Source organism: Gopherus evgoodei, chromosome 3 (genome assembly GCF_007399415.2).
Source record: "Gopherus evgoodei ecotype Sinaloan lineage chromosome 3, rGopEvg1_v1.p, whole genome shotgun sequence".
NCBI lineage: Eukaryota > Metazoa > Chordata > Testudines > Testudinidae > Gopherus > Gopherus evgoodei.
Genome location: NC_044324.1, coordinates 26186159 through 26210763, shown reverse-complemented (window position 1 = coordinate 26210763; position 24605 = coordinate 26186159). Strand labels below are relative to the sequence as shown.

The following is a 24605-nucleotide window of genomic DNA, read 5'->3' as shown; positions in this document are numbered from 1 at the left end:
CCTCCCAGGCTTGCGGCACCTAAGCCGATTGGTGCCACAAGCCTGGGAGGTGGGAGAAGTGAAGCAGCCATGGCGTGCTCAGGGAGAAGGCGAGGCAGGGGTGAGCTGGGGCAGGGAGTTCCCCTGCGTGCTGCGCCCCCCCCTTACCTGCTGCAGGCAGCCCTCCCTGCACTACCCTGCCCCAGCTCCCTCCAGCTAAATGCTGGCGGCAAATGGGGCGCCCGAAGATCCGGCCGCTGCGGTTGCTGCCGAAGAAAATGGCGCCCCCCCCCCAAATCCCAGCGGTTGCACCGGCCCTGGCCCTAAGCAAAACTTCCACCTTGCACCTCCCCCTCCAATGTCGAGCCCCCACCTTCCTACAACCCAGTTCCCCTCAGGGGCCCAGATATTCACAAACTGCAAGGGGTATTGGGGGTGCTGCAAAGAGGGGGGTTGTATGGGGGCTCTTCCAGGGGGTGAAGGTGGCAGAGAGGGGGATGTACGGGATTGTTGCAGGGGGGTGAAGGTGGCAGGAAGGGGTCTGCACAAGGGAGGAGTGGGCAGGAGGGAGAAGTCAGGTGGCAGTGGGTGGGGGGTCCCGAGCTTGATGCAGGGGTGAAAGTGACCGGGGGGGGGAGGAGGGTTGCCAGGTGGAGGTTGCCTAGAGGCAAAAGTGGCAGGACAGGGTGGGTTGTTGGGGTGGGGGATGCACGGGGCAGAAGGTAGCCGGTCGGAGGGTGCTGGAGGGGATCGCACCGGCTGGGGGAGGGGTGCCCGGGCTGCTCCCACATACACCATTCCCCAGGCCAAGGACTGGACCCGCCCACCCCTTGGGCCCCGGCCCTCAGCGGGCCTGTGCGACTCCCCGCGGCCCAGCTAGGTGCCTCGCAGGCGGAGCAGACACCCAGCTTCTCCGCCCGAAGAGCAGACCGTGCGGCCCTTCTAGCGGGGAGCAGCGCCAGCCTCGTGCTCCGCTGTTTAAAAAAAAATGGCGAGGTGCACCGCTTGCTGGCAGCCCCCCTCAATCCAGCCTTTCAAGGGTTAAATGAGGAGCCGCCCCTTTGGCTCACTGGGCAGCGGCCTACTTAGCTCCAGCCACCCGATTCTCAGGGGGCGGGGTCGCCTCCCGTGGGAGGGGGGCATCTTCCACCCCCCCGCGCTCCTCGTTGTCGTCATCGCCGCCGCTCACTAGGGACGAGTGATGCTGCGCATGCGTACTTGGGAGTTGTGAGGAGGGAGCTACGTTTCCGGGACAGGCTCGCGCCGTGGGAGCTTGGCTCTTGTCGCGCGTTGTGACCGTTACCGGATAGAATGTTTAGGAGGCCCCCGCGGAACTTCCGGGGCCGGCAGAGAGCCGCGTCCAGCTGCAGCAGCAGCAGCAGCGAAGGGGAGCCGGAGCCAGAGCCGGAAGGGGAGCAGGGCACTGGCTCTGAGGCGGACCAGGGCGAAGAGGATGAGGAGCAGGGCCCTGCCAGGCCCGCCGCCGAGAGGCAGCCGCCCGCAGAGGGGCCAGCGGGGGACACTGGGGGTCGGGAGGAAGAGGAAGATGGCGGCGTGCCCCGAGGCAGGCCACGGGGGGCAAACCCCAGAGCTGGGCAGGCGCGGGGAGAGATGGCCCTGCTGAGCTTCGGTGCCGACGAGGAGCGAGATGGTAAAGTCTAACGCCGGCTCCCTTCCGCCGCACAGCGTGTGTGGGGGAACGGGCCCCAGGCTGGCCTCTGTCTGGGCCCTTCTGGTCTGGACTGGGCTCAACTCGCTTTTGACTTACCCCGACCTCGCCTTATTCCCCCTTAACTTTCAGGGGTGGACAAGCCCAAGTGTTACGGGCTTGGATGAGAACCCAGGAGGCCTGGTGCCCAGTCCTGTGCTTTAATCACTCGAACGCCTTCAGGTACTGGCACCTGCAGTCACCCCTCAAGCTGGTGTCACTTCAGTAGTTCCCTTGGGATCTCTGCTGGGACTTGCACCTGTAAGGGTATGTCTACACAGCGGCTGGGAGGGCGCTTCCCAGCGCAGGTAGACTGACAGGCACTAGCGCTGCTCGAATTAAAAGATGGCAATGGGGTGGTAGTGGTACAGCTGGCTGCTCAGGCTAGGTACCTGAGTACCTATTCAGGGTTTGAGTGAATTACACGGGGGCTGGGGAGGGGAAAGCTAGGCCAAGATGCTGCCTGTGCCCCTGCAGCTGCACTGCTATTTTTAGCATGCTTTCTGCAGCAGAGAGCCTTTGTATCTACCCACACTGGAAGCATCCTCCCAGCTGCTGTGTAGACATAACCTAACACTGCATTCACTTTTGGGTTCCTGAATAGCAGTAGGATGGCAGCACGATACAGGGAATTGAACGGAGAGCAGTTTAGGAGCTAGGGAGAGTGAATTAGTGGAGGTGGAGTGGGGAGAGTATAGAACAAGAGAAACATTGATTGTGAGGTCTACTGGTTTAGTGACACAGACAAGGAGCTAGCACCTCTCAACCTGGTTTGGACACTGACACACTCAGTTGCCTGGAACAAGTCACTTAACTTTTGTCTCTGTTTCTGCATGCATGAAGTAGGAAATACATTTATAACAGGATTGTTATGGGGCTTAATAAATGAATATTTTTGAAACTCTTTGAAGATTAACAGTACTATACATATTTGTTTAAAAGTATTTGAAAGGTAGAGAAGATTTAGGAAGTTAGGTGTATAATTAGACACAACAAGAAGATAATATGCATTAAGTGATGCAAAGACTAATAAAGTTAATGATGTGATAAAGGAGGAGTAAGCGTGCATAGCCAAGATCCGGCTATTTGATGCTGCAAGACACTGCAGGATGTTGTTAAAGTTGTCCAGGTCTAAATATATGACTCAGGTGAAAAGGGTGGGTCTGTACTTTTTTGCATGTAAACTCAAGTACAGTTGATATCCCATGCTAAATCTGGGCTGATCAGCGGTGATGCTGGCACTGCTGATGGTACTTGGTGACATCATTATGCACACATGATTTTTCTGGCTTGGTTTGGAACTTCATGGCTACCTGATACTCATAGGACTGTCTCATATGAGTGGACCCTACAACTATAAGGCTGCATACATCCTGGATCTGATGTTTGGGTCATGGTTGTTTTATTATTTTTTGCTTATGTTGTGATAATGCCTAAAGACAATGTACAAACATATAATAAATAACAGTTTCTGCCCCAAAGAACTTAGAGCCGGAAAGACAAGGGTCAGAAGTGGAGTATGAAGGAATGGATGTTGCCCCCCTGTTATGGACTAAGGCCCAGACACCAAACTCACATTGATTTCAGTGGGAGTTAGGTGCCTAAGTATCACTGAAGACCTGAGGTGACTGTTGTTTCCTTTGTTTAAGGTTATCTTGCCCTGATAAAGTAAGGGGACCTGTTTGAATGGTCAGCCTTATATAAACCCATGGTATGCCCACATCTTGAATACTGCGTGCAGATATGATCACCCCATCTCAAAAAAGATATAATGGAATTGGAAAAGGTTTAGAAAAGGGCAACAAAAATGATTAGGGGTATGGAACGGCTTCCGTGTGAGGAGAGATCGATAACACTGGGACTTTTCAGCTTGGAAAAAGAGATGACTAAGGGGGGACATGATTGAGGTCTATAAAATCATGACTGATATGGAGAAGTAAAAAAGGAAGAGCCATTTACTCCTCATAACACAAGAACTAGGGGATCACCAAATGAAATTAATAGGCAGCAGGTTTAAAATAAAAGGAAGTAAAGGAAGTATTTCTTCACACAACACACAGTCAACCTGTGGAACTCTTTGCCAGAGGATGTTGTGAAGCCCAACACTATAACAGGGTTAAAAAAAGACTACATAAATTCACGGAGGATAGGTCCATCAATGGCTGTCTATATCCATTTGTTGTCTCTGGTCTTATACGTAGATCGTAAACTCTTTTTGAGGCAGTGACGCTTTTTTGTTCTGTGTCTGTACAGCACAGTGTGGTCCTGGTCCATGACTAGGCCTACTAGGCACTATGGTAAGACAAATAATAAAATGTTTCAAATGTGATGTTGCTTTGTAAAGATGTTGTTTACACTGATCATTTTTTTCCCTCCTACAGAGGGTGATGAACTCTTTAAAATAAAGAAACCATCTCTTAACACAATAACATTTAGAATGCAAAAGAAGGAAAACCCACACTCTGCAGTCAGAGAAGCTGAAAGAAGCAAAGGTAAGTACGTAGCTACTTATTGGGTGTATTTTAGACTAGTTGTTTGTAAAGCATTTTGAGATTCATGAGGGATGGGTGTTTTGGCAAGTATTGTTATCAGATGTAAGTTATTCATATAAAACAATAAGAATGAGTTTATGGTTGAAAAATGTTGAATTTAAATATATATCCCAAAACACATAATAAGCATAGGGTATGATCCTGTATCTATTTAAGTCATCTGCCAAACTCCCATTGACTTTGTAGGAGTAGGATCGGGCACTTAGGCTGACCTTAAGAGGAGCTGACTGTCTGGAACTCCTGTTGTAAATGGAGATTAATGGAATTTGTAACTGCCTCATAGTCTCAGGATTTGAGAAACTACTGCCTGGGACCAATGACTTTAGCATTTTCATTTTTTAGAAGTGGACCTCAGATTTCATTAATGAGAGACGGCACAACCTGTTATTAAAAACTAGTCCTAATCTAGTAATTTACTGTTACTTCAATAACTTGCTTTTATTAAATATATATTTTATGGAATTATAATGAAGATGTAACAAATGTGAAATACTGACAGACTATATGCGCTGTGCTGTAATGGCTTTTTTGATGAAGCTATAAATCATGTTAAGAATCCCCTAAAATCATCTGAATTTAGGATAAAGAGTTGAATTGAAAAATACATGAATTTGTATGATGATGCCTTACTTTACTGTGTCCTAAAATTTTGATTTTAAGATTCATACTATAAGTAAAAATACTGCCTTAAGTCTTTGAAGACAATGGGATTGTGCAATGTGTAAATTTAAGCACAGGTAAGTCTTTTCAGGGTCCGGGCTTGATTGTTATTCATAATCCATTAAGAAACATCATGAATCTAAAGATATTTCCAGTAGCTGAGACAAAAATCCTAGGTCTTGGTTTTTCTCCTTGTATACAGAAATCTTCCAATCGGAGTCTAGAATAATTAACACTGCTGATACATGTGAGACAGAAGAGGATGAGCACTATTCATCAGCCAGCGAAGATTACAGTAGTTCAGCCTCTGAAACTCAATCCAGCCCTCCACAGACAAGGAAGGATTTATCAGCAGGTTTGTAACTTGTTCTGAGCAGTGACTGCATACTGCACGTAGTCTTGCATATTGCAGAATATCCAATGTACCGTTTAAAATACTGGATGCTGTTACACTAATGTATATTTAAAGTAACATCACTGAAATCCTTGTATATCAAGGACATTTATTCCAGAGTTACATTGGTGTAACTGAGAGAACGATTTGCCTTTACAGTCTATTGTCAGTCTTGTCTCTTGGGGTAGATCTTTAGCATGATGATATGATAGAAAGCCCCGTAATATTTATAATAATGAAATAAAAGAAAAGGTAAAATTAGATATCATTGGGGTTTTTTTTATAGCTATGTGCTGAAATAAAACAAAAAACCTCTATTATAGATCACTTGCCATAACTAGGCATTTGGATAGAAGAGAAATGATAGATTCAAGGTTATGGTCCTTTCTAATCTCTTATTTTCATTTTAATAAACAGGAAATTAAATGCAATACAACTTTATTAATGGAGCATTAAGGATGAATGTTTAGAGACAAATAGTAATAATCCAGGAATGCAAAAGTTAAGTACTTGTAGTAGTAGTAATCCTTTTTCATTTTCGTGTAAGGTATAGATTAGCACACTGTTATTTTTCCTTACTGCTCATATTTTAATTTGCAGCCTTAAGCATACTTTAATAATATTTTTGACTCGATTATATTTTCTTATATTTTTGAGAATTACGACTGGCAAAATGAAGAGAATTATTATGCTTACAATATGCACCTCCATTTATGGCATAAATACTGGAAACTTTTATTTAGGTTTTTATGGCTTTTAAGACTACTGTGGCCTTTGTCTTGAGGGTCTGAAAACTACTGGAAAGTTAACATGTAGTTCAGGGGTGGGCAAACTTTTTGGCCCAACGGCCAGATCTGGACATGGAAATTGTATGGTGGGCCATGAATGCTCATGAAATTTGGGGGTTGGGGTGCAGGAGGGGGTGAGGACTCCAGCTGGGGGTGTGGGCTTTAGAGTGGGGCCATAAATGAGGAATTCAGGATGCAGGATGGGGCTCCGGGCTGGGGAGAAGATTGGGGTGTGTGGGGAGGGTGGGAGCTCCAGCTGGGGTGGAGCTGAGGATGAGGAGTTGGGGGGGTGCCTGAGGGTGCTGGGGATGGGACTGAGGGGTTCAGGGGGTTGTAGCGGGATCAGGCCTGGGGTGTGGGAGGGGGTCAGGGGTGCAGGCTCCAGGCAGCACTTGCCTCAAGCAGCTCCCGGAAGCAGCGGCATGTTTCCCCTCCGTCTCCTACGCAAAGGTGCAGCCAGACGGCTCTGCACACTGCCCCGTGCCCAGGCGCTGCCCCTGCAGCTCACATTGGCTGCGATTCCCAGCTAATGGGATCGGCGGGGACAACATGCAGAGCCCCCTGGCTTCTCCTACGCATAGGAGCTGGAGCGAAGACATGCCTCTGCTTCTGGGAGCCGTGCGGAGCCATGGCACACGTGTAGCGAGGCAAGCCCTGGACCCTGCTCCCCAGCAGGAGCTTGAGAGATGGATTAAAATGTTTGAAGGGACAGATGTGGTCCCCGGGCTGTAGTTTGCCTACCCCCGATGTAGTTGGAGCAGCAGGGGTATGGAAGTGGTCCTCAGTATTTGTGCTCTTTCAAGTTGTGCCCCTTGGACTATCGGAAATAACATGCACAGTTATTTCAATTTATTATTAATAATGTATTGCAGAAAAAAGCCCCAAACTCCTAATGTGTTACTATACTTTGGAGAAAAAGCATTATATAATTAACTTTGTCATGAGGAGTAGTATTGAATTTTGCTCTTAGTCTCTTACCTTAGGTTCTTTCTGTTGATTATAGGTAATATACCTGATGCAGCTTATATGCAGGTTGCTTGTAGGAAACATCAGTTGGCCAGGACTCAGGGTGACTATATTCCACTGGACGCATCACATCATGCTCCAGTCTCTCAGAAAAAAGCATGCAGTGATACAGAGAGTGAGGATGACTCTGATCATGACACGATTCTCCACTTCGCTCCCAAAACAAAAAGTCTCAAGCAGAGGATGGCTGAATATGTAGGTAAGTTTAAGCCTGTTTACCAGGGCATAAAAATGGCAAAACTTTAACTGTTTGAAGAATGTGAAATGCACTAAAAGAGTGCAGCTGCCCTCTCTTTGGGTGCCACACCAGCCACTGGTGGGCAAAAGGTGTAATTGCAGCTTTCTTTTGCCTCCCCATCAAAATCAATTATTCGGGGGGCGGGAAATCTGTGAGGGACATTAATTCTGGGCTTTTGCAGTGGGGCAGAATTCCACCAGGAGTAACTTGAGGGGGACTAAAGTGTAGCCATTACACTGACTTTTAATAATGTTCGTATCCATTTTGTTTGATTAACAAGAGAAAAGATGTTTTTTTCTAACTGCCAGCATTGCAAATTCAGCCTGGGATCAGAAAATTGAGCTCTATTCTTTCTGGCTCTCAATTCTACAGTTAGAACATAGAGCCCAATCCTGCACTCCTTATTCAAGTGAGGTTTATAAGATGAGAACTTAGTTAATAGTTTTGTTGATGAGTAAGCTAGAATAGATTCCAGCTCATTGTCCCAGAACAGTACAAAAGAAATAGATAGTAAGTTAAATGCTTTTTGTCATTAAGATTAATTAGCTCCTATGATTTACAAAACTGACAAGGAATTCTTGTATATGAAGTTGCCACTTCTATACTCTCTCTTCTGACAGGATAGTAGGGCTGTTGATTATCACACTTAAAAAAAAAATTAATTGCAGTTTTAATCACACTGTTAAACAATAGAATACCAATTAAAATTTATTTAATATTTTGGATCTTTTTCTACATTTTCAAATATTGATTTCAATTACAACACAGAATACAAAGTGTACAGTGCTTCCTTCATATTTTTATTGCAAATATTTGCGCTGTAAACAAAGTAAATGAAAGAAATAGTATTTTTCAGTTCACCTCATACAAGTGCTGTAGTGTAATCACTTTATCGTGAAAGCACAACTTACAAGTGTAGATTTTTTGTTAAAATTTTGTTTCATAACTGCACTCAAAAACAAAACAAATCTTAAACAATTAGAGCCTGCAAGTCCACTTAAAGAGCATGATCAGCATGGATGCATGAAGGGACATACAAATGGACATATGAATCTCTAGCGCATCTGGCTCGTAAATACCTTGCAACACTAGCTACAACAGTCCCATGCGAACGCCTGTTCTCACTTTCAGGTGATAATGCTGCCTGCTTCTTGTTTACAATATCACCTGCAAATGTAAACAAACTTGTTCAGCCAATTGCTCAGGGCAAACAAGAAATAGGACTGAGTGGACTTGTAGGCTCTAAAGTTTTATACTGTTTTATTTTTGAATGCAGTTATTTTTTGTACATAATTCTGCATTTGTAAGTTCAACTTTCATGATAAAGAAATTGCACTACAGCACGTGTATTAGGTGAATTGAAATACTAGTTCTGGGTTTTTTTCAGTGCAAATATTGTAATCAAAATACAACGTGATTAGTGTACACTTTGTATTCTGTGTTGTAATTGAAATCAATATATTTGAAAATTGTGGAAAACATCCAAAAATATTTATATAAATAGTATTCTGTTATTGTTTAACAGCACAATTAACCACGATTAATTTTTTTTAATCGCTTGATAGCCCGAATTGTTGTTGTTCTAACTATCTGTATTTGCATATATTTAGTATGGATTATATACAGTTTGATTTGCAAAATAAAATATCCCAATGTGTTTTATAGGGCACAGTATTTTATGCTTGCAGCAACAGTTAACTAAGAAACTATATTCTCAGGGATTTAATTTTCAGTACAGGTCTAGTCCTGCTGCAGCCTTTAAATTCCACTTTTTGAGAATCCCACCTGTGATGTTCTTTCTCCCTGTCCCATTTTCTCAGTAATACTAGTAGGCACAGCAGCAAATATTTTTGGGGATGTTGGTGGGAGTTCAGAAGGGATAGATGGAGAGAAAAACTGGTATTGGTCATATCATTACTCTTGCTTTTACTTCCAGTACCCAAGAGTGATGGAGCAAGTGAAGATGATGAAATACAAAACATGTGGGAAGAACAGCAACTAAAGAAAGCAGTCAGACTTCCACAGGTGATGTATTTTTTCTTTCATTCTCATTGCTTTTTGCTGCTATGCAAGATAGTTTTGTTTTAGGAGCAATATACTTTCTTCCTTGGTCATTGGACATGATAATTCATTAGGTGGGAGGAGAATAGAACTAGAGGAAGACTTTGGCAATGCAGATCAGCAGTTTCTCATTGCTAGCTGATCAGATGAACAACATTGTCATTAGCCTTAAAGGAAAGGTGTATTACCCACACTATTCAGTGCAGAGGGAGACTTTATGGAAAGGCAAAGAATCTGAATCAGCTAAAAGTCTGAGAATGAAACTCTGAGCTAAAGTATGTGCTGTGATGCAAAGGAACTTAAAAACAAAAGTACTTACAAACCAAAACTTCCATCCTCTAAAAGCTACACTAATAAACTATCAACAAGGGAAGGGAAGAAATGTTAAATGGGGGAAGAGACACTGTCATAGCACTTACTGTGCCCCTCCTCCCTCTTCCCCCCCCCCCCCAGTACTAGATTGGTTATTTAACCTTTCTAAAGGCACTTTCCTGTGGCGTTCAATGGAGTTCCATCTTGTTTCCCTTCCTGTTCAGTGTATACATGGGCATTTGGGAGGCTTTGTAAGAGAGTATGAACTGTGGCATTTTCAATGTGCTGATGACCAAATAAGTGCACCTTTAGCTAGTTTAGGTGAGATTGGGGCAGGTAAGAGAAACTGGCTGTCTAAAGCTCAATCTGGATATGAATGAAGGGATGCTGGGTTTTATCTTTGCACTATACGTTTACAATTTGGTATAATTGGATACCCAGCTCCTATTAGATCTTGGTCATTGTGGATAGTTCTCTGAAGACGTCCACACAGTGTGCGACGGCAGTCAAAAAAGCAAACAGGATGTTAGGAATCATTAAAAAGGGGATAGAGAATAAGATGGAGAATATCTTATTGCCCTTATATAAATCGATGGTACACCCACATCTTGAATACTGCATACAGATGTGGTCTCATCTCAAAATAGATATACTGGCACTAGAAAAGGTTCAGAGAAGGGCAACTAAAATGATTAGGGGTTTGGAACGGGTCCCATATGAGGAGAGATTAAAGAGGCTAGGACTTTTCAGCTTGGAAAAGAGGAGAGTAAGGAGGGATATGATAGAGCTATATAAAATCATGAGTGATGTGGAGAAAGTAGATAAGGAAAAGTTATTTATGTATTCTCATAATACAAGAACTAGGAGCCACCAAATGAAATTAATGGGCAGCAGGTTTAAAACAAATAAAAGGAAGTTCTTCTTCACACAGCGCACAGTCAACTTGTGGAACTCCTTGCCTGAGGAGGTTGCGAAGGCTAGGACTATAACAGCATTTAAAAGAGAACTGGATAAATCCATAGGAGTTAAGTGCATTAATGGCTATTAGCCAGGATGGGTAAGGAATGGTGTTGCTAGCCTTGTTTGTCAGAGGGTGGAGATGGATGTCGGGAGAGAGATCACTTGATCACTACCTGTTAGGTTCATTCCCTCTGGGGCACCTGGCATTGGCCACTGTCGGTAGACAGGATACTGGGCTACATAGACCTTTGGTCTGACCCAGTACAACTGTTCTTATGTAAGTTGTTTCTGGGAAGGCATTTTTTCCTTTGTCTGGCCTGGAAATTGTAACCATTTCTTTCAGATGCAGTTTGTTGCCATTATGCATGACTTTGTCACTTCAAGACTAGATTAGTGTGATACTATCTACATTGACCAGACCTTAAATCAGTTTAGAAACTGAAGCTGACCTAGAATGCGGAACATCTTTTCATAGAATATTAGGGTTGGAATAGACCTCAGGAGGTCATCTAGTCCAATCACTGCTCAAAGCTGTGATTGGCTGAAAGATTTTCTAAGCGGTGATTGGCTGAAATCCTTCTTTTGTCACAATTACTTGCAATTTATACTTTCAAATTGTGGAACCTGTCATATATTGGCCTATTGTCACAAAATGTAGAGTTTATTTAATTTATTTTTACTTTACAGTAAATACCTATTATATTTGCAGTCTGTTGCTTAATGTTTATAAAAACTGTAGCCCGTCTATATTGTTAACTGTTTAAACCTCATGAGGAGATGATGAATTATTCCCAGAAATCTTGCATATAACAACGTTGTTCTAAAACAAAATATAAAGAAAAAATGAGAGCATATTTAGTGTTGACTGTAAAGACGGGATTAAAACATATTATTATATACCAGGTCTCAGTTTTGAGGATAGAAATTTTCTGTATAATCCTGGAAATTGTTGGGATATATCAGTTCATGAATAGAGAGGCAAAATGTGTAGCTCAGACTAAAGAAATGTCTGGATAATTAGCTTTACCTGTGTATACATTTTGCACCGGAAATGTCTAATTTTTTATAAATTTGTATTATATTATGTACAGTAACAACAACTTGCTGTATATTTTAATCACTGGGCCTGCTAAAGCTTACAGTTCCAGAGGAAAACAAGTTCATAAAAATTAACATTGCTAATTCTCACAGGGAATGAACGTAGACACTTCTCTACATAAATCTCGACCCATGAAAATAAAGTTTGATCCCTCTGTTTCACTGCCACCTGTGAACCTGGAAATTGTAAAGAAGCGTCTGAATACAAGGTAAGTGTTGCTAGTGTGGAACATAAGTTTTGAGCACCCACTGTTACAGTGCTGTGTTTGTCTTTTATGAACCAGTGTATATCATTCTGCCACTGCTAAAAGTCTGTCCAAAATGAGCAGTCAGTCAGAGTGTATTGTGCAGACTTTTAGAATATCAGGCCTCTCCTTTCTTACATGACCAGATGAACACTGAAATAGTCAACAGTGTTGACATTAAAGTATCATCATTGGCATCTAAGCTACCACCCATGTAAATGGAAGCTGAGATTGGAGAACAGTGGAAAGGCCAGTCCACACCCCACAGATACTGGCATGATTAAGTCTTAGTAGACTTTTAAATTGAGTGGGGCTAATGGAAGTAAGTACTATTTTATTACTAACCTAGAACTAGGCTTGCTACATAAGAACATGGGTCAGACCAAAGATTTGTCTAGGCCAGTATCCTGTCTTCCGACAGTGGCCAATGCCAGGTGCCCCAGAGAGAATGAACAGAACAGGTAATCATCAAGTGATCTATCCCATTGACCATTCCCAGCTTCTAGCAAACAGAGGCTGGGGATGCCATCCCTGCTCATCCTGGCTATTAGTCTCTGATGCACCTATCCTCCATGAACTTATCTAGTTCTTTTTTGAACCCTGTTATAGTCTTGGCTTTCATAACATCCTCTAGCAGGGAGTTCTACAGGTGGACTGTGCATTGTGTGAGGAAATACTTCTTTTGTTTGTTTTAAACCTGCTGCCTATTAATTTCATTTGGTGACCCCTAGTTCTTATGTTATGAGAAGGAGTAAATAACACTTCCTTATATACTTTCCCCACATCAGTCATGATGTTAGAGATCTCAGTCATGTCCACCTTTAGTCATCTTTTTTTCAAAGCTAAAAAGTCCCAGTTTTATTAATCTCTCCTCATATGGCAGCCGTTCCATGCCCCTAATCATTTTTGTTGCCCTTTTTCTGAACCTTTTCCAATTCCAATATATCTCTTTTTGAGATGAGGCAACCACATCTGCATACAGTATTCAAGATGTGGGCATACCATGGATTTATACAGAGGCAGTATCACAAAATGATTGAGAAAAACTTAAGATGGCTTAACTTGTTTGCAAGCAGTTTTTGTTAAGTTGTTTACAGATGTTTGGGTTTTTTCAGAATAACATCATTACAGGACCTTCATCGTGCTCACCAGAGGGAACATGAAAAATATACACAGGACATTGAAAGCTCAAAGAGTACCATCCAGGAGTTAGAGAGGTCTTCAAATGCAGCTCTGAATTACAAATTCTACCGGTCTATGAAAACTTACGTGGAAAGCCTTATAGACTGTTTGAATGAAAAGGTACCAACTCTTTTTTTTTTTTTTTTTTTAAGGGATGAGATGAAGTTGGTGATATTCAGCCAATAGAATAGTCACCTTCCTCTCGAAGTTAACATTTTGTTGCCACCAAGTATGGGGAAACAATATTAAAGGGACACCATAAATTTAAAAGCATTTCTGTCAGAAGGCTATCTTCTATGTAATGCTTAAGACTGTTTAACAAGACTAAAGAAAATACTCAATTTTCTTCTTTTCAATTTGTCTTCTTTGTGGGGGGACAGTAAAACTATGGTGGTGATTGTAAAATCCATGTATTGTCAGAGAGAATTTGCTGTTAACATAACACCCTAAAAACTACTTTTTAAAAAAAAAAAATCCCTTTTAAATATTCTCTTCCTGTGTCATCACTATATTGGGCAGCTTTGGTATTTGACAGATGGCTTGAGTATAATTTTAGATATTGTATTGCTCTGCCAACAACCAGATTTTTTTTCAAAATAAAAACATTGGACTAGATTAAGGATATGTGGACACACACATTAGAGTTATAAATTTTGCTGTCTTAGGTAAAAATTGAAAATTAAATTGAAGGCCTCATCTAAATCCTCGGTTGTGTGCATCTCAAAAGTTCCAAAGGAATGTAGTTAATATTATAGAATGGACGGGGTGAGGATTTCAAGTTTTTAGATTGAGATGGATTAGCAGAACTAGGAGGAGGGGAGGCATTCTTTTACACCACCTGTCTGTGCTATGTCGAACTAGCTGAAGCACACCTACTTGCTGTAGCCTTCCCATCATAATCACCATGTGCATTTAAAAGAAGGGGGAGGGCAAGCAAAGCGTCTTACAATCTGGGTGAGGTAAAGAATACACTGCCATTATTTTCTGGGTAGATACTGCTGTGTGGTCTACATTACTGTATTTAGAGCTTGGGTGTTACCTTTGAAACCTCTATTTAAATATCAGAAAGAGGGAGAATAACTGCTCATTAAAATGAGCAAGATATTCATTCCAATATCTTAAATGTCAAAAAAAAATTATTTGTCCATTTCACAACTTTATTTTAAAGGATTAAGTAAACTGTAAAAGGAATATGAGGCCATGTTAATTAAATGCTCCAACAACAGTCTTGCTGAAAACTTTAGGATGAGAGAGTTCTCTAATTTCTCTTGATAGGACAGTTCTCTATCTTCCTGGTACTGCAACAGCTGAGTTAGTTTAGACAACTGATGATTTTTAATTAGCTCAGAATGTAACTTGCCTGTAAAGCTCACCTGAAATGAACCAGCGAGCCACACTTTTTTCAACATGGTTGATTGGATTTGTGAAAGCCAGTGGATTTCACGATCTCTAGTAGGGGTAATTCAGGTAGGAGTATCCATGTTCTGTTAAATTTTTACCCTGAAAAGTGACCGTGTTAATGGAACCGTATTTCACCTTAGTTCCTTGTGGATGACTGTTCTAAGTCAAGTCATATTTACTTAAATGACAAAAATAAGATTTTACTGCTTTTATTCCTTCTATCCCTGCAAAGCCCAACATAGCTAAGATTGATTTGGTATATATTCCATCTTGTTCATTATGAACAAAATTGCTTCCTAAGTTCAAGCAGTTACTCCCATGTAAGCGTGCTGAATGCATTGAGATTGCAAAGGTGTTTGATAGCCTAATTTGAAGACAGTGAGGTGTAATATAGGTATAACTGAGGGTGAAATTTTGGCCTGCTGAAGTTTTATTACTGGTGATGATGTGTGAAAAGCATGGAAGACAGCAGCTTGATTCCCGGAGACCCTATAGATCTTGTAGGGACAGCAGTTAGAAAAAAGTGTATTTTTTACTTGCAAACTGAACACATTACCTACCATTCTGCGTATTCTGTTTATTCCTTCACACATCTGAATAGATGATACTTCTCCGCTTATAATGAACTGAGCTTGAAAGGTCTAATCCAGGGGTCCCCAATGTGGTGCCCGTGGGCGCCATGGCATCTTAATGCGCCCACATCCTGGCCCCCGGGAGAGCACCCGCTGAAATGCCGTGTTGATGCCTTTCCCAAATTTTGGCAGCGACGCCTCTCGATGAGGCCGCTTGCCATCGACAAGTGCCGTCATCAAGAGGCATCGCTCCCAAATTTTGGCGGGGACACATCTCAATGATGTCGCTTGTCGATGGCAAGCGACGTCATCGAGAGGCGTCGCCGCTGAAATGCCGCTGAAATTTGGCGGCATTTCAGCGGGTGCTCCACTGCCGCAGTGGTCCTTCAGCTGGCATCTGCCAGCCAAAAAGGTTGGGGACCACTGGTCTAATCAAAAGCAACGAGAACTTATTACTCTAACTATATACATTTTTTCCAGTTTTTCATCGTTGTATATAAAAATAATTGGGGAAACTACTTTTGCTTTTGCATGTTTTTGCTTTCAGCTTTTCTTATTACATTTTCTGTTAACTGCTAGAATTAAATTCTGTTGAATATATTTCAGCTACTTCATATTAACGAACTGGAGTCAGCTATGCAGATGCTACTTCAACAACAAGCTATAACACACTTGAAACGTAGGCAAGAGGATCTGAAAAATGAATCTGCTTATGTTCAGCTGCTATCAAGTTAGTATGACTTTTTTTAAAAATAAATTTTCAGCAACTGAAGCTTTTGTACTTCCTCAACAGAAGTTGAGAGGAGGGAAGAGTGTGTGTGTGTGCGCACATCAAGATACAAGTGAATATCCCAAGTATAAGATGCTTTCCAGCACAATCAAGCTATTCTCTATTATCATAGAAGGAGATCAGACCAGGAAGAATTGATTATTGGTGGACACAGACACAGTAAGCACTCAACGGTAACAGAAGGCAGCACTAGTGGAGGACTAATCTGGTGCTGTTCTTTATTACTAGATCTAGGTTCCAAACCAGATAGTAGTAATTCATAATACTTAAGGTTAGAATAACTTCTTGAACTGGAATAAAATTGTTGCCTAGTTTCAGTTTTGACTTACAAATTGAGAGAAGTCTCTCGCATTCATTGTCACCTTCAGCACAGTCAGTAGTGTGTTCCATAAAACATTCACTTCCATCTCCAACAGATACCAAAAAGCAATAACTTCATCACTCATACTCTGACCTCATGCTGTTATATCAAGAAATTGGCATATCAGATTGTTACACATTCTATACAGGTGTAATATTATTCTGCTTTAACATTGCAGAGGTTACTGATAAAGTTTGTTCATGCCATTTCTAAAATAATAAACTGTAGAGGGGGAAAAACGAGTATGGACAAAAATATTTTGTATTCAAGAAAATGGAAATTTCAAAGCAGCTGATGTTGTTGTTATACAACTGTTTCTATTCATAGGAAAGAATGGCAAGTCAGCTGGTGACAGTTTGGAAGATGATGAAAAAACAAAGCAGCTCCTGGAAAAGAGTGATGCTCGACGGTAATTGTAAAACGTAAATTCATGTAACTTTGATCACACGTTGTTAGAGTAACTTTCTCTCTTTCATACGGTGGTGAATGTAAATATGCAGGATTTCTAACAGTGAAGCTTTTATTTAACGTTTTTCTTGGATTCTGTCTAATTTATTACCAAAAGGAATACTAACTAGTTTGCCTTCCAAAACTTACATTGGTACTATTTGGAGTACACTTTCACATGTTTCTTCTTAATGATCTTCACTCTCGTGTTGCTTGGGATCTGAGCATCAATGGTTTTGTTCTCACCAGAGAACCTAATGCATTGGTATTAAGAAAATTTCTTATGAGATGATGGGATAAGTTACTATTCAATATCGGTATTGTGAACTTGTGTAGAAACAAACTTTAGATCATTGTGCGGGCAACGAAAATGCTGTCAAAAAGTACCATAATACCAATAGGTTGAGGATCATAGAATCAGACAAACTGGAGATGAAAATGACCTGTTAAATCATCTTGTTCACTCAGTAGCTTTTTCTCTCAGCTCATAATAAATGTTCTTGATCTAATGTTCTATCCTGGACTGCTATCATTGTAGAGGACCTTTTTGTTTGAAAAACAATAATTTATTAGCAAGTATTTGAAAGCATGTAAAATGAGCAAAAGAAACGTGTGTTTTACTCAAGTGCAATAAAATAAGGTAATGGCTTGAGTCTAGTGCACATTGAAGAGGCCTTGTCTTTGGAATTAAAATAGATGAAAAATATCTAAATTAAGCTGCTTACTGTACTAAATATCACAGTTAAGTGATAAGTAAAAGTGTTACATTGCTGTAAAAGATTTATTTTCATGTAAACAACTGAGCATTTTCCAGAAGCAGATATATGGGTTCTGGAACCTGTAGCCTGATGTGACCCCTTTCTGTGTTTATAGTTGAACTGGAACTCAACTACATCTCTGAATTTTTGTGTGGTCTGCTGTGCAATGAAGTCTTGGGTGTTCCAATTCTAAATCTTATGGGCTCTGTGATTTATGGTGTCAGACCCCATTATGCACCAGAGCTGTCAATTAAAAGAAATACTGTAACATGGTCCAGCACAGAGATAACTAAACTTGAAGTTCAATATTGAGGGTGGGGTGGGAGATGTTGGGAAAGCTGGGAGTGAAGTGCGGGTAGAAGCTAATGGAGGAAAGATTAGAAGATCTTACTGGGCACACACATCCCCAGTGATAAGTGTCCTGATATTTTTAATCCCAGTTTTCAAAACCATTTTATACAAATTTTCCACTTCTTTTTAGCTCTACTTTATTACAAAATATCACTTTTTGCTCTATTGGTCAGTGCTGATTATATTTCCTTTTGCATACTCTTTTCTCTCTTCACTTTTATTGTAAAATAATCTGCCATAAAAGTTTTCTCTCTTAGATATAGATATGCTGAAGGGTCTCTAATGTGAGTTAATTACAAAATATAGGACATGCAGAAGGCAAGCAAGAGAGAGTTTGGGGAAATCTGATCACCATGAGGGCATGTCCAGTGATGATGAGCTGTCTGCAGCAGAGAAGACTGATTTCCAGAAAAACAAAGGTCAGTAACTGCCTTGTAATGAACAAAGTCCTTACATATTTCTAAGATCAAGATAAGTTGCTTTTGAAAAAGAATGTCTTTAAATTAGTATACATTAATTGAAAACTGAGTCATGCACTTACAGTGAGGAAATACACTGGAGCAATTTTGATTCTTAAATTAATAATTTTTTTTATTGGTGGGAACATGGAGAACGTACAGTGGTGTGTTGGGGTGTATTGGTTTTGTCAGTATGAGTTTGGGATGGCCACATTACGTGCATACAGTGAAGCCATAAGTGAATTATACGTGTTATCCCAAAAGAATTCTGACAAAATCTGATGCCACACTACCATGTATTTTGTATGCCCCTTATTTTTAAAGACTTCTTCTTTTTTCAGCTCTGTAGAGACTATTTTGTTTGGTTTTTTTTTCTCTGTTTAAAAGTAGGCTTCTCTAATCACCTTGAGTATAGATGCACAGGCTTTAGAGTGAGAGGAAAAGTACAACCAACTTACAGTGCTTTAAAAATAGTTTTTCCAATGGATAATCACATTGTGGTTTTAAAGTCTGAAATTTTGATTCCTTCTAAGGTTAGAAGCAAATCCTGCACTGAATAGCTGTGGATCTCTCTCTCCACTGGTTTTTGGTATAGAGCTCGCAAGATATTGATCATTTACATCTGCTGCTAGTTTTAGACTGAACCTTGTCTGTCCTGAATTTTGTGCCAATATAATCTTTTTTTTTTTTTTTTTTTTTTTGAGTGATGGGGGAGGTTCATGTCTTTTGGGGGAGAGAATTTTAAAAATAAAGATCAACTGTTAGAACAGGGATAGGCAAACTTTTTTGCCCGAGGGCCACATCTGGGTATGGAAATTGTATGGCAGGCCATGAATGCTCACCAAAATTGGGGGTTGGGGTGCAGGGGGATGAGGGCTCCGGCTGGGGGTATGGGCTCTGGGGTGGGGCCAGAGATGAGGGGTTTGGGGTCCAGCAAGGTGTTCTGGGCTGAGACCAAGGCTGGGAGCGGGATCAGGGCTGGGGCAGGGGGTTGGGGCACAAGAGGAGGTCAGGGGTGCAGACTCCAGGCGTCACTTACCTCAAGCAGCTTCCAGAAGCAGCAGCATGTTCACCCTCCAGCTCCTACGCTCCCATTGGCCGCAATTCCAATGGGAACTGTGAGGGCGGCGCTTGGGATGGGGGCAGCATGCTGCGTCCCCTGGCTGTCCCTACACATAGGAGCAGGAGTGGGGACATGCTGTTGCTTCCGGGAGCCATGCAGAGCCACTACACGCACGGAGCAGGGCAAGCCCCTAGTTGGAGTGCCGGAGCGGGTAAAGCCCCACATCCTGCTCTCTGGCAGGAACTTGAGGGCCAGATTAAAAAATCTGAAGGGCCGGATGTGGCCCCTGGGCTGTAGTTTGCCCACCCCTGTGTTAGAAACGTCTCAGGGAGTTGGAATAGTAAAATAAATTCTAGCAGAGACAGAGAAGAGGAAGTGTCAAAGATTCATGGAAAAAAGCAGTTTATCACATGAGTACATCCTCCATGTGTGCTGTCTATGCATATACTGTTTGTGCATCCATGTATATTTTTTGTAATGTTTCTCTATATACAAACGTATTTTATCCACAGATGATATCTTACAGGAGAGTAAGAAAATCTGTGAAGATGTGCATGCAGATTTTTGCAACATCAGGAATATCCTGTTGAAATTTCAGCAATGGAGACAGAAGTTTCCTGACACTTATTATAATGCTTACATTAGTTTATGCCTTCCTAAACTCTTAAGCCCATTAATCAGAATTCAGTTAATAGGCTGGAATCCTCTTGAGGTATGTTCCCTGGTAAATTTTTTCACTTATCAATTGGTACATTGTACTTATACACATACTGCGCTAGCATTCCATCTGCTTCTGTGTGCAATTCAGGGTTAGTTGTAAACTGTAAAGCCCTATGTTATATGGGGCCTCACTACCTTAGGGACCTACCTTTATCCCTAGGCATCACTTTCAGTAGCTGTTATCTGTGGCATGCAGTGCATCTAATGGCAGTTCAGCTGACTTGCATGTGGGAACACAAAATTCCAGTTGGAAACCCTTCACCATAAACACGTCTGAGTGTTTATGGTGAAGGATTTCCAACTGGAATTTTGTGTCTCTGAGGGGGTCTGCCAGAGCATTAGTTTACAGGTGTCAATGAACAGTGCAAGAGTTAGGTCAAATATGGTTTGAAAGTGAATCATTTTGGTATATATTATAATAAAATAGAGTTAAAGGTGTGGAATGATACTGTGATGCTTTCTCCTGTCATGCCCCCAGATGCCTTAAAATGGGTACATTAAAAAATCAGTAAAGATGTATTGTGTTACCCTCATATTTGAAAAGTCTGGCAGGGATTTTCAAAAAAGACCTAACTCCCATAAAACTCCTTGAGACCCATTTTATCCTATCAAACTAACTTGATTTTTTTTAAGTGAGATCACAGATTTGATAAAGGTAATAGTGTTGTTGTAATATGCTTAGACTTCTGTAAAGTGTTTGTTTGAGTTGGTAACGTGATATTTTTTGAATGCAAAACAAGAACAGCATAAAATTAAGATTACACTCATTACATTGATTAAAAACTAATAGATCTTAAAATGTAATTGCAAATGGGAAATCATCAAGTTGTGTGTTAAGTGGGGTGCAGTAGGGATCGCTTCTTGGCCCTACATTATTTGACATTTGTATCAATAACCTGGAAATAAAAATAAAATAATACTTACAGGATGGGAGACTCTGTCATGGGAAGCAGACACTCTGAAAAGATTTGGGGGTCATAGTGGATAATCAGCTGAGCATGAGCTCCCAGTGCAATGCTGTGGCCAAAAGGGCTAATGCAATCATTAAGCGTATCAAGGGGAATCTTGAGTGGGAGCAGAGTGGTTATTTCACCTCTGTATTTGGTACTGGTGCAGCCATTGCTGGAATACTGTATCCAGTTCTGGTGCCCACAATTCAGGAAGGATGTTGATAAACTGGAGAGGGTTCAAGACATGCCTTATAGTGATAGGCTCAAGGATCTCAATTTATTTATCTTAACAAAGAAAAGGTTAAGGGGTGAGTTGATTACAATCTGTAAGGACCTACTGCAAAAAATATATTTGATAATGAGCTCTTCAATCTAGTAGAGAAATTAATAACACAGTCCAATGGCTAGAAGTTGAAACTAGACCATTCAGATGAAGTAATTTTTCACAGTGAAAGTAATTAACCATTGGAACAATTTATCAAGGGTAGTAGGATTCCCTATCATTGGCAATTTTAAAATGGAGATTGGATGTTTTCCTAAAAGATATGCTCTGAATTATTTTTGGAAAGGTTCTGTGCCCCCTGGTATACAAGAAGCCAGACTAAGATGATCAGAGGCGTTGTGATCTACAAAGATTTCAACGTTTTAATCCTAGTTTTCTTCCTAATCGTCTTGATTAGCCATTGCACCTTCTGCCTTTGCAGCCAACATCCTTTTGGTCTTACTCAGTTCAGGTAGTTCTTGGCTTTCCTTTATCAAGTGAAAGATCAATTTTTGTATTTTGCCCTTCTTGTCCTGGGAGAGAATTGTCATTGGGAAATCTATTGGCAAAAATACTTTGACAAAAATGTCCTATGTGAGTCCTCAGAGGCCTGATGTCTCTCACTGATTCATTATTTTTCTGAAGCAGAATTTCATAGATCTGAATGAGATGCCCTGGTTCAGAGCTATAGAAGAATTTACCGATGCCAAAAATATGCCACAATCCAAGAGAAATGATGACCCTGATCAAACAATTTTGCCTACAATCATTGAGAAAACTATTCTTCCTAAAATTACAGGTATGTTAAGACTGCCTCAATAGTGTTAACTATAGGTAGGTAATTAAAATTTGAGCTTTCTTGCTCAATATTTTTTAATTACTAATAATGGTAAAGCTGGATTCCTTGTTGCAGCATATAAACTATTCTATAGCTCTTCAGGATGAAGCCAAGGGACTGTTGCATCAAGCACATTGTAAGTAGGGAGGTTGTCATTCAAACAGTAGATTTCCTGGAGAAGAGTGGAAAGGAAAAGGAGTTTCCATATGAAAACAAACATCATAGCTACTGTAACTCACATACATTTAGTGTGGCACACTGTCACTTTCTGGTGGTGACTGGGCCACAGATAGATGTTGATGAGCCTACTAAAGTTTTGGCTAACCAACTTGGGTCTCTTAGTTCAGGAAGGTAAAGGCTTATGCTTTAAGATTTGCATGTCCCTTCCTGCCATCAGTGACTCACCCAAGGATGTGGTGTTACACTGTTCATAAAAGCAGGCAGTTTGATATCAAATAGGGAGCCTAATCAATCTAAGCAGATATGACTGCTTTCTAGAACCATTTTTGTATGTTTTATTCTCACTGCCTTTCTTGTCCAATGTCTATGTAGCTAAGTTAAAATGAAGTGCTATATCAAATATTTTCCTGTTCTAAATTAAGCAGTTAGTTCTTGAGACCCTTCATATTTTTTACACAATATTTGGTAATGGTCTATGTAAATAAGATATTCTAAATTATTTAAATTTGACTCCTAAAGTCAGTAGAAAGTTGTCTATTATTGCAGATCACCTCTTGAATTAATCATAAATGATATTGATTTCACAATGTATTCTTGGTTTGTCTATATGCTTTCATGGCCCCTCATCGTAGCATCTAGGTACCATGTACATAACTGAGTAGAAAGTATTTGTGTGTCAGAACCATACGGGGAAATAAATGTACATTTTTGAAGTAGACCTATTAATGTGTAAGTATATGCAAAATTAGCAGAGCTCACTTGCCAAATGTACTTTATATTAATTGAATATATCGATTCTTCAGACAAGTAGCTCCATTATGTGTATGGGTATAAAAAGGTTTGTATGTACTTACTAGTCTACATAAGGAATGAATTATTACTAAGGACATTTCTGCTGTCTGGGGCATCCTAAGCTACACAGTGCATCCCTCATGTGGCGGATAAGGGAATGTCAGGCATAATATTGGTTGCTCCAAATATATATTGAATGAGGAGCCATGGATGTATGGTTGTGAGTCAGACCAACTTTCTGTCTTTGTATTTATTTTTTTTAAGTCCCAGTTATGGAAATAACCTTGATTAAAAAGAATGTCTCAATTGGCCAGCCTCTCTGTCTCAATTAGCCTCTTGAAATCAGACTCTGCAACAGGTAAGCTTGAATGGCGGTATGAAGGGGTTGGACCAAACCCAGGAGGGAATTCATTGCCTGAAACCAGAGATCCTCACAGTGCTTGCCATTGGCTGCTGTTGGAAGACAGGATACTGGGTTAGATGAGCCATTGACCTCACCTAGTATGGCCATTCTTATGTTCTAAAACTAGCATCGGGTGCTAGAATGTGAGAACCATGTGGGTGACTGAGACAAGTGGTTGGAGAAATGACCCAATTCAAGATTAGTGTTCTTGGAATGAGTGAAATGAAATGGACTGGAGGTGGAAGACTCCATTCAGATGGTATCACAGCACCCTATTCAGGAAGGCAAAAGGATACTCTTACGGAGGGAGTTGGAGTATTCCTATACAGAAAAGCAACAGAAGCTCTACAGGAATGGGGACAAGTTAACTTACAAATTATAAGAGCATGTTTGGTTACAAATCATTCTAAAGTAACTATCATCTCATGTTGTGCACCTACCAGTGAACATGATGAACAAGTAAAAGATGCATTGCATAGTAAGTCAAAGGATGTATTAAACCTAAGTCCACACTTATGATGTCATTCTGGTTATGGATGACACGAACTGAACAACCTCAGATATGAGCATTGCATGAGTAAATACAGAAGTGAGGGGTGAGCGGGCAGTGGTGATTTACTAAGCTGTTTAGTATGTATAACCTGTACATTAGAGGGACACTTTTCCCTCATCTAGGAAACAAAAACTAATATGGAAGTCAAATGGTGGAATTATCAAGAAATAATTGGATCACATTGCCATCAGCAGATGGTGGAGAAGATAAGTGCTGGATATATAATCTCTTACAAGTGCTGATGTAGGAAATGACCACTATCTTGTAATTGAAACAGTTTGAATGAAGCTAAAAAGACAAACTAATAAGAAAAGAGAGATGGACTTCAGTGTGAAGAAACTGTCTGACCTGGGAATCAGGAGGGATTTTAAAATCTAGTTCTCAAGCAGATTCCAAGAGCTGTGGGTAATGAATGATGATATAGAGTAAGAATGGACTCACTTTAGGAATGTCTGTCAGGAAGCTTCCACAACTTCATTTGCACCAAGGAGATCAAGGAAAGA

General features: G+C 41.0%; 1 protein-coding gene across 6 annotated transcripts in view; it reads left to right on the top strand.

Annotated features, from left to right (window-relative positions):
- Nucleotides 1-1193: 1193 nt before the first annotated feature.
- GCFC2 (GC-rich sequence DNA-binding factor 2) overlaps nt 1194-24605 on the top strand; it is a 35676-nt gene continuing 12264 nt past the window's right edge. For 3 of the 6 annotated variants that reach the window (XM_030555311.1, XM_030555309.1, XM_030555310.1), the window contains exons 1-12: nt 1194-1630; nt 4069-4179; nt 5102-5254; nt 7085-7306; nt 9282-9370; nt 11870-11985; nt 13137-13323; nt 15783-15906; nt 16655-16736; nt 18190-18302; nt 19917-20116; nt 21982-22135. In XM_030555311.1, coding sequence (XP_030411171.1) covers nt 1291-1630; nt 4069-4179; nt 5102-5254; nt 7085-7306; nt 9282-9370; nt 11870-11985; nt 13137-13323; nt 15783-15906; nt 16655-16736; nt 18190-18302; nt 19917-20116; nt 21982-22135 — 1891 coding nt within the window. In that variant the 5' untranslated portion in view covers nt 1194-1290. The remainder of the gene's footprint in view (nt 1631-4068; nt 4180-5101; nt 5255-7084; nt 7307-9281; nt 9371-11869; nt 11986-13136; nt 13324-15782; nt 15907-16654; nt 16737-18189; nt 18303-19916; nt 20117-21981; nt 22136-24605) is intronic. The other 3 variants (XR_003999472.1, XM_030555306.1, XM_030555308.1) reach the window with 2 other exon arrangements.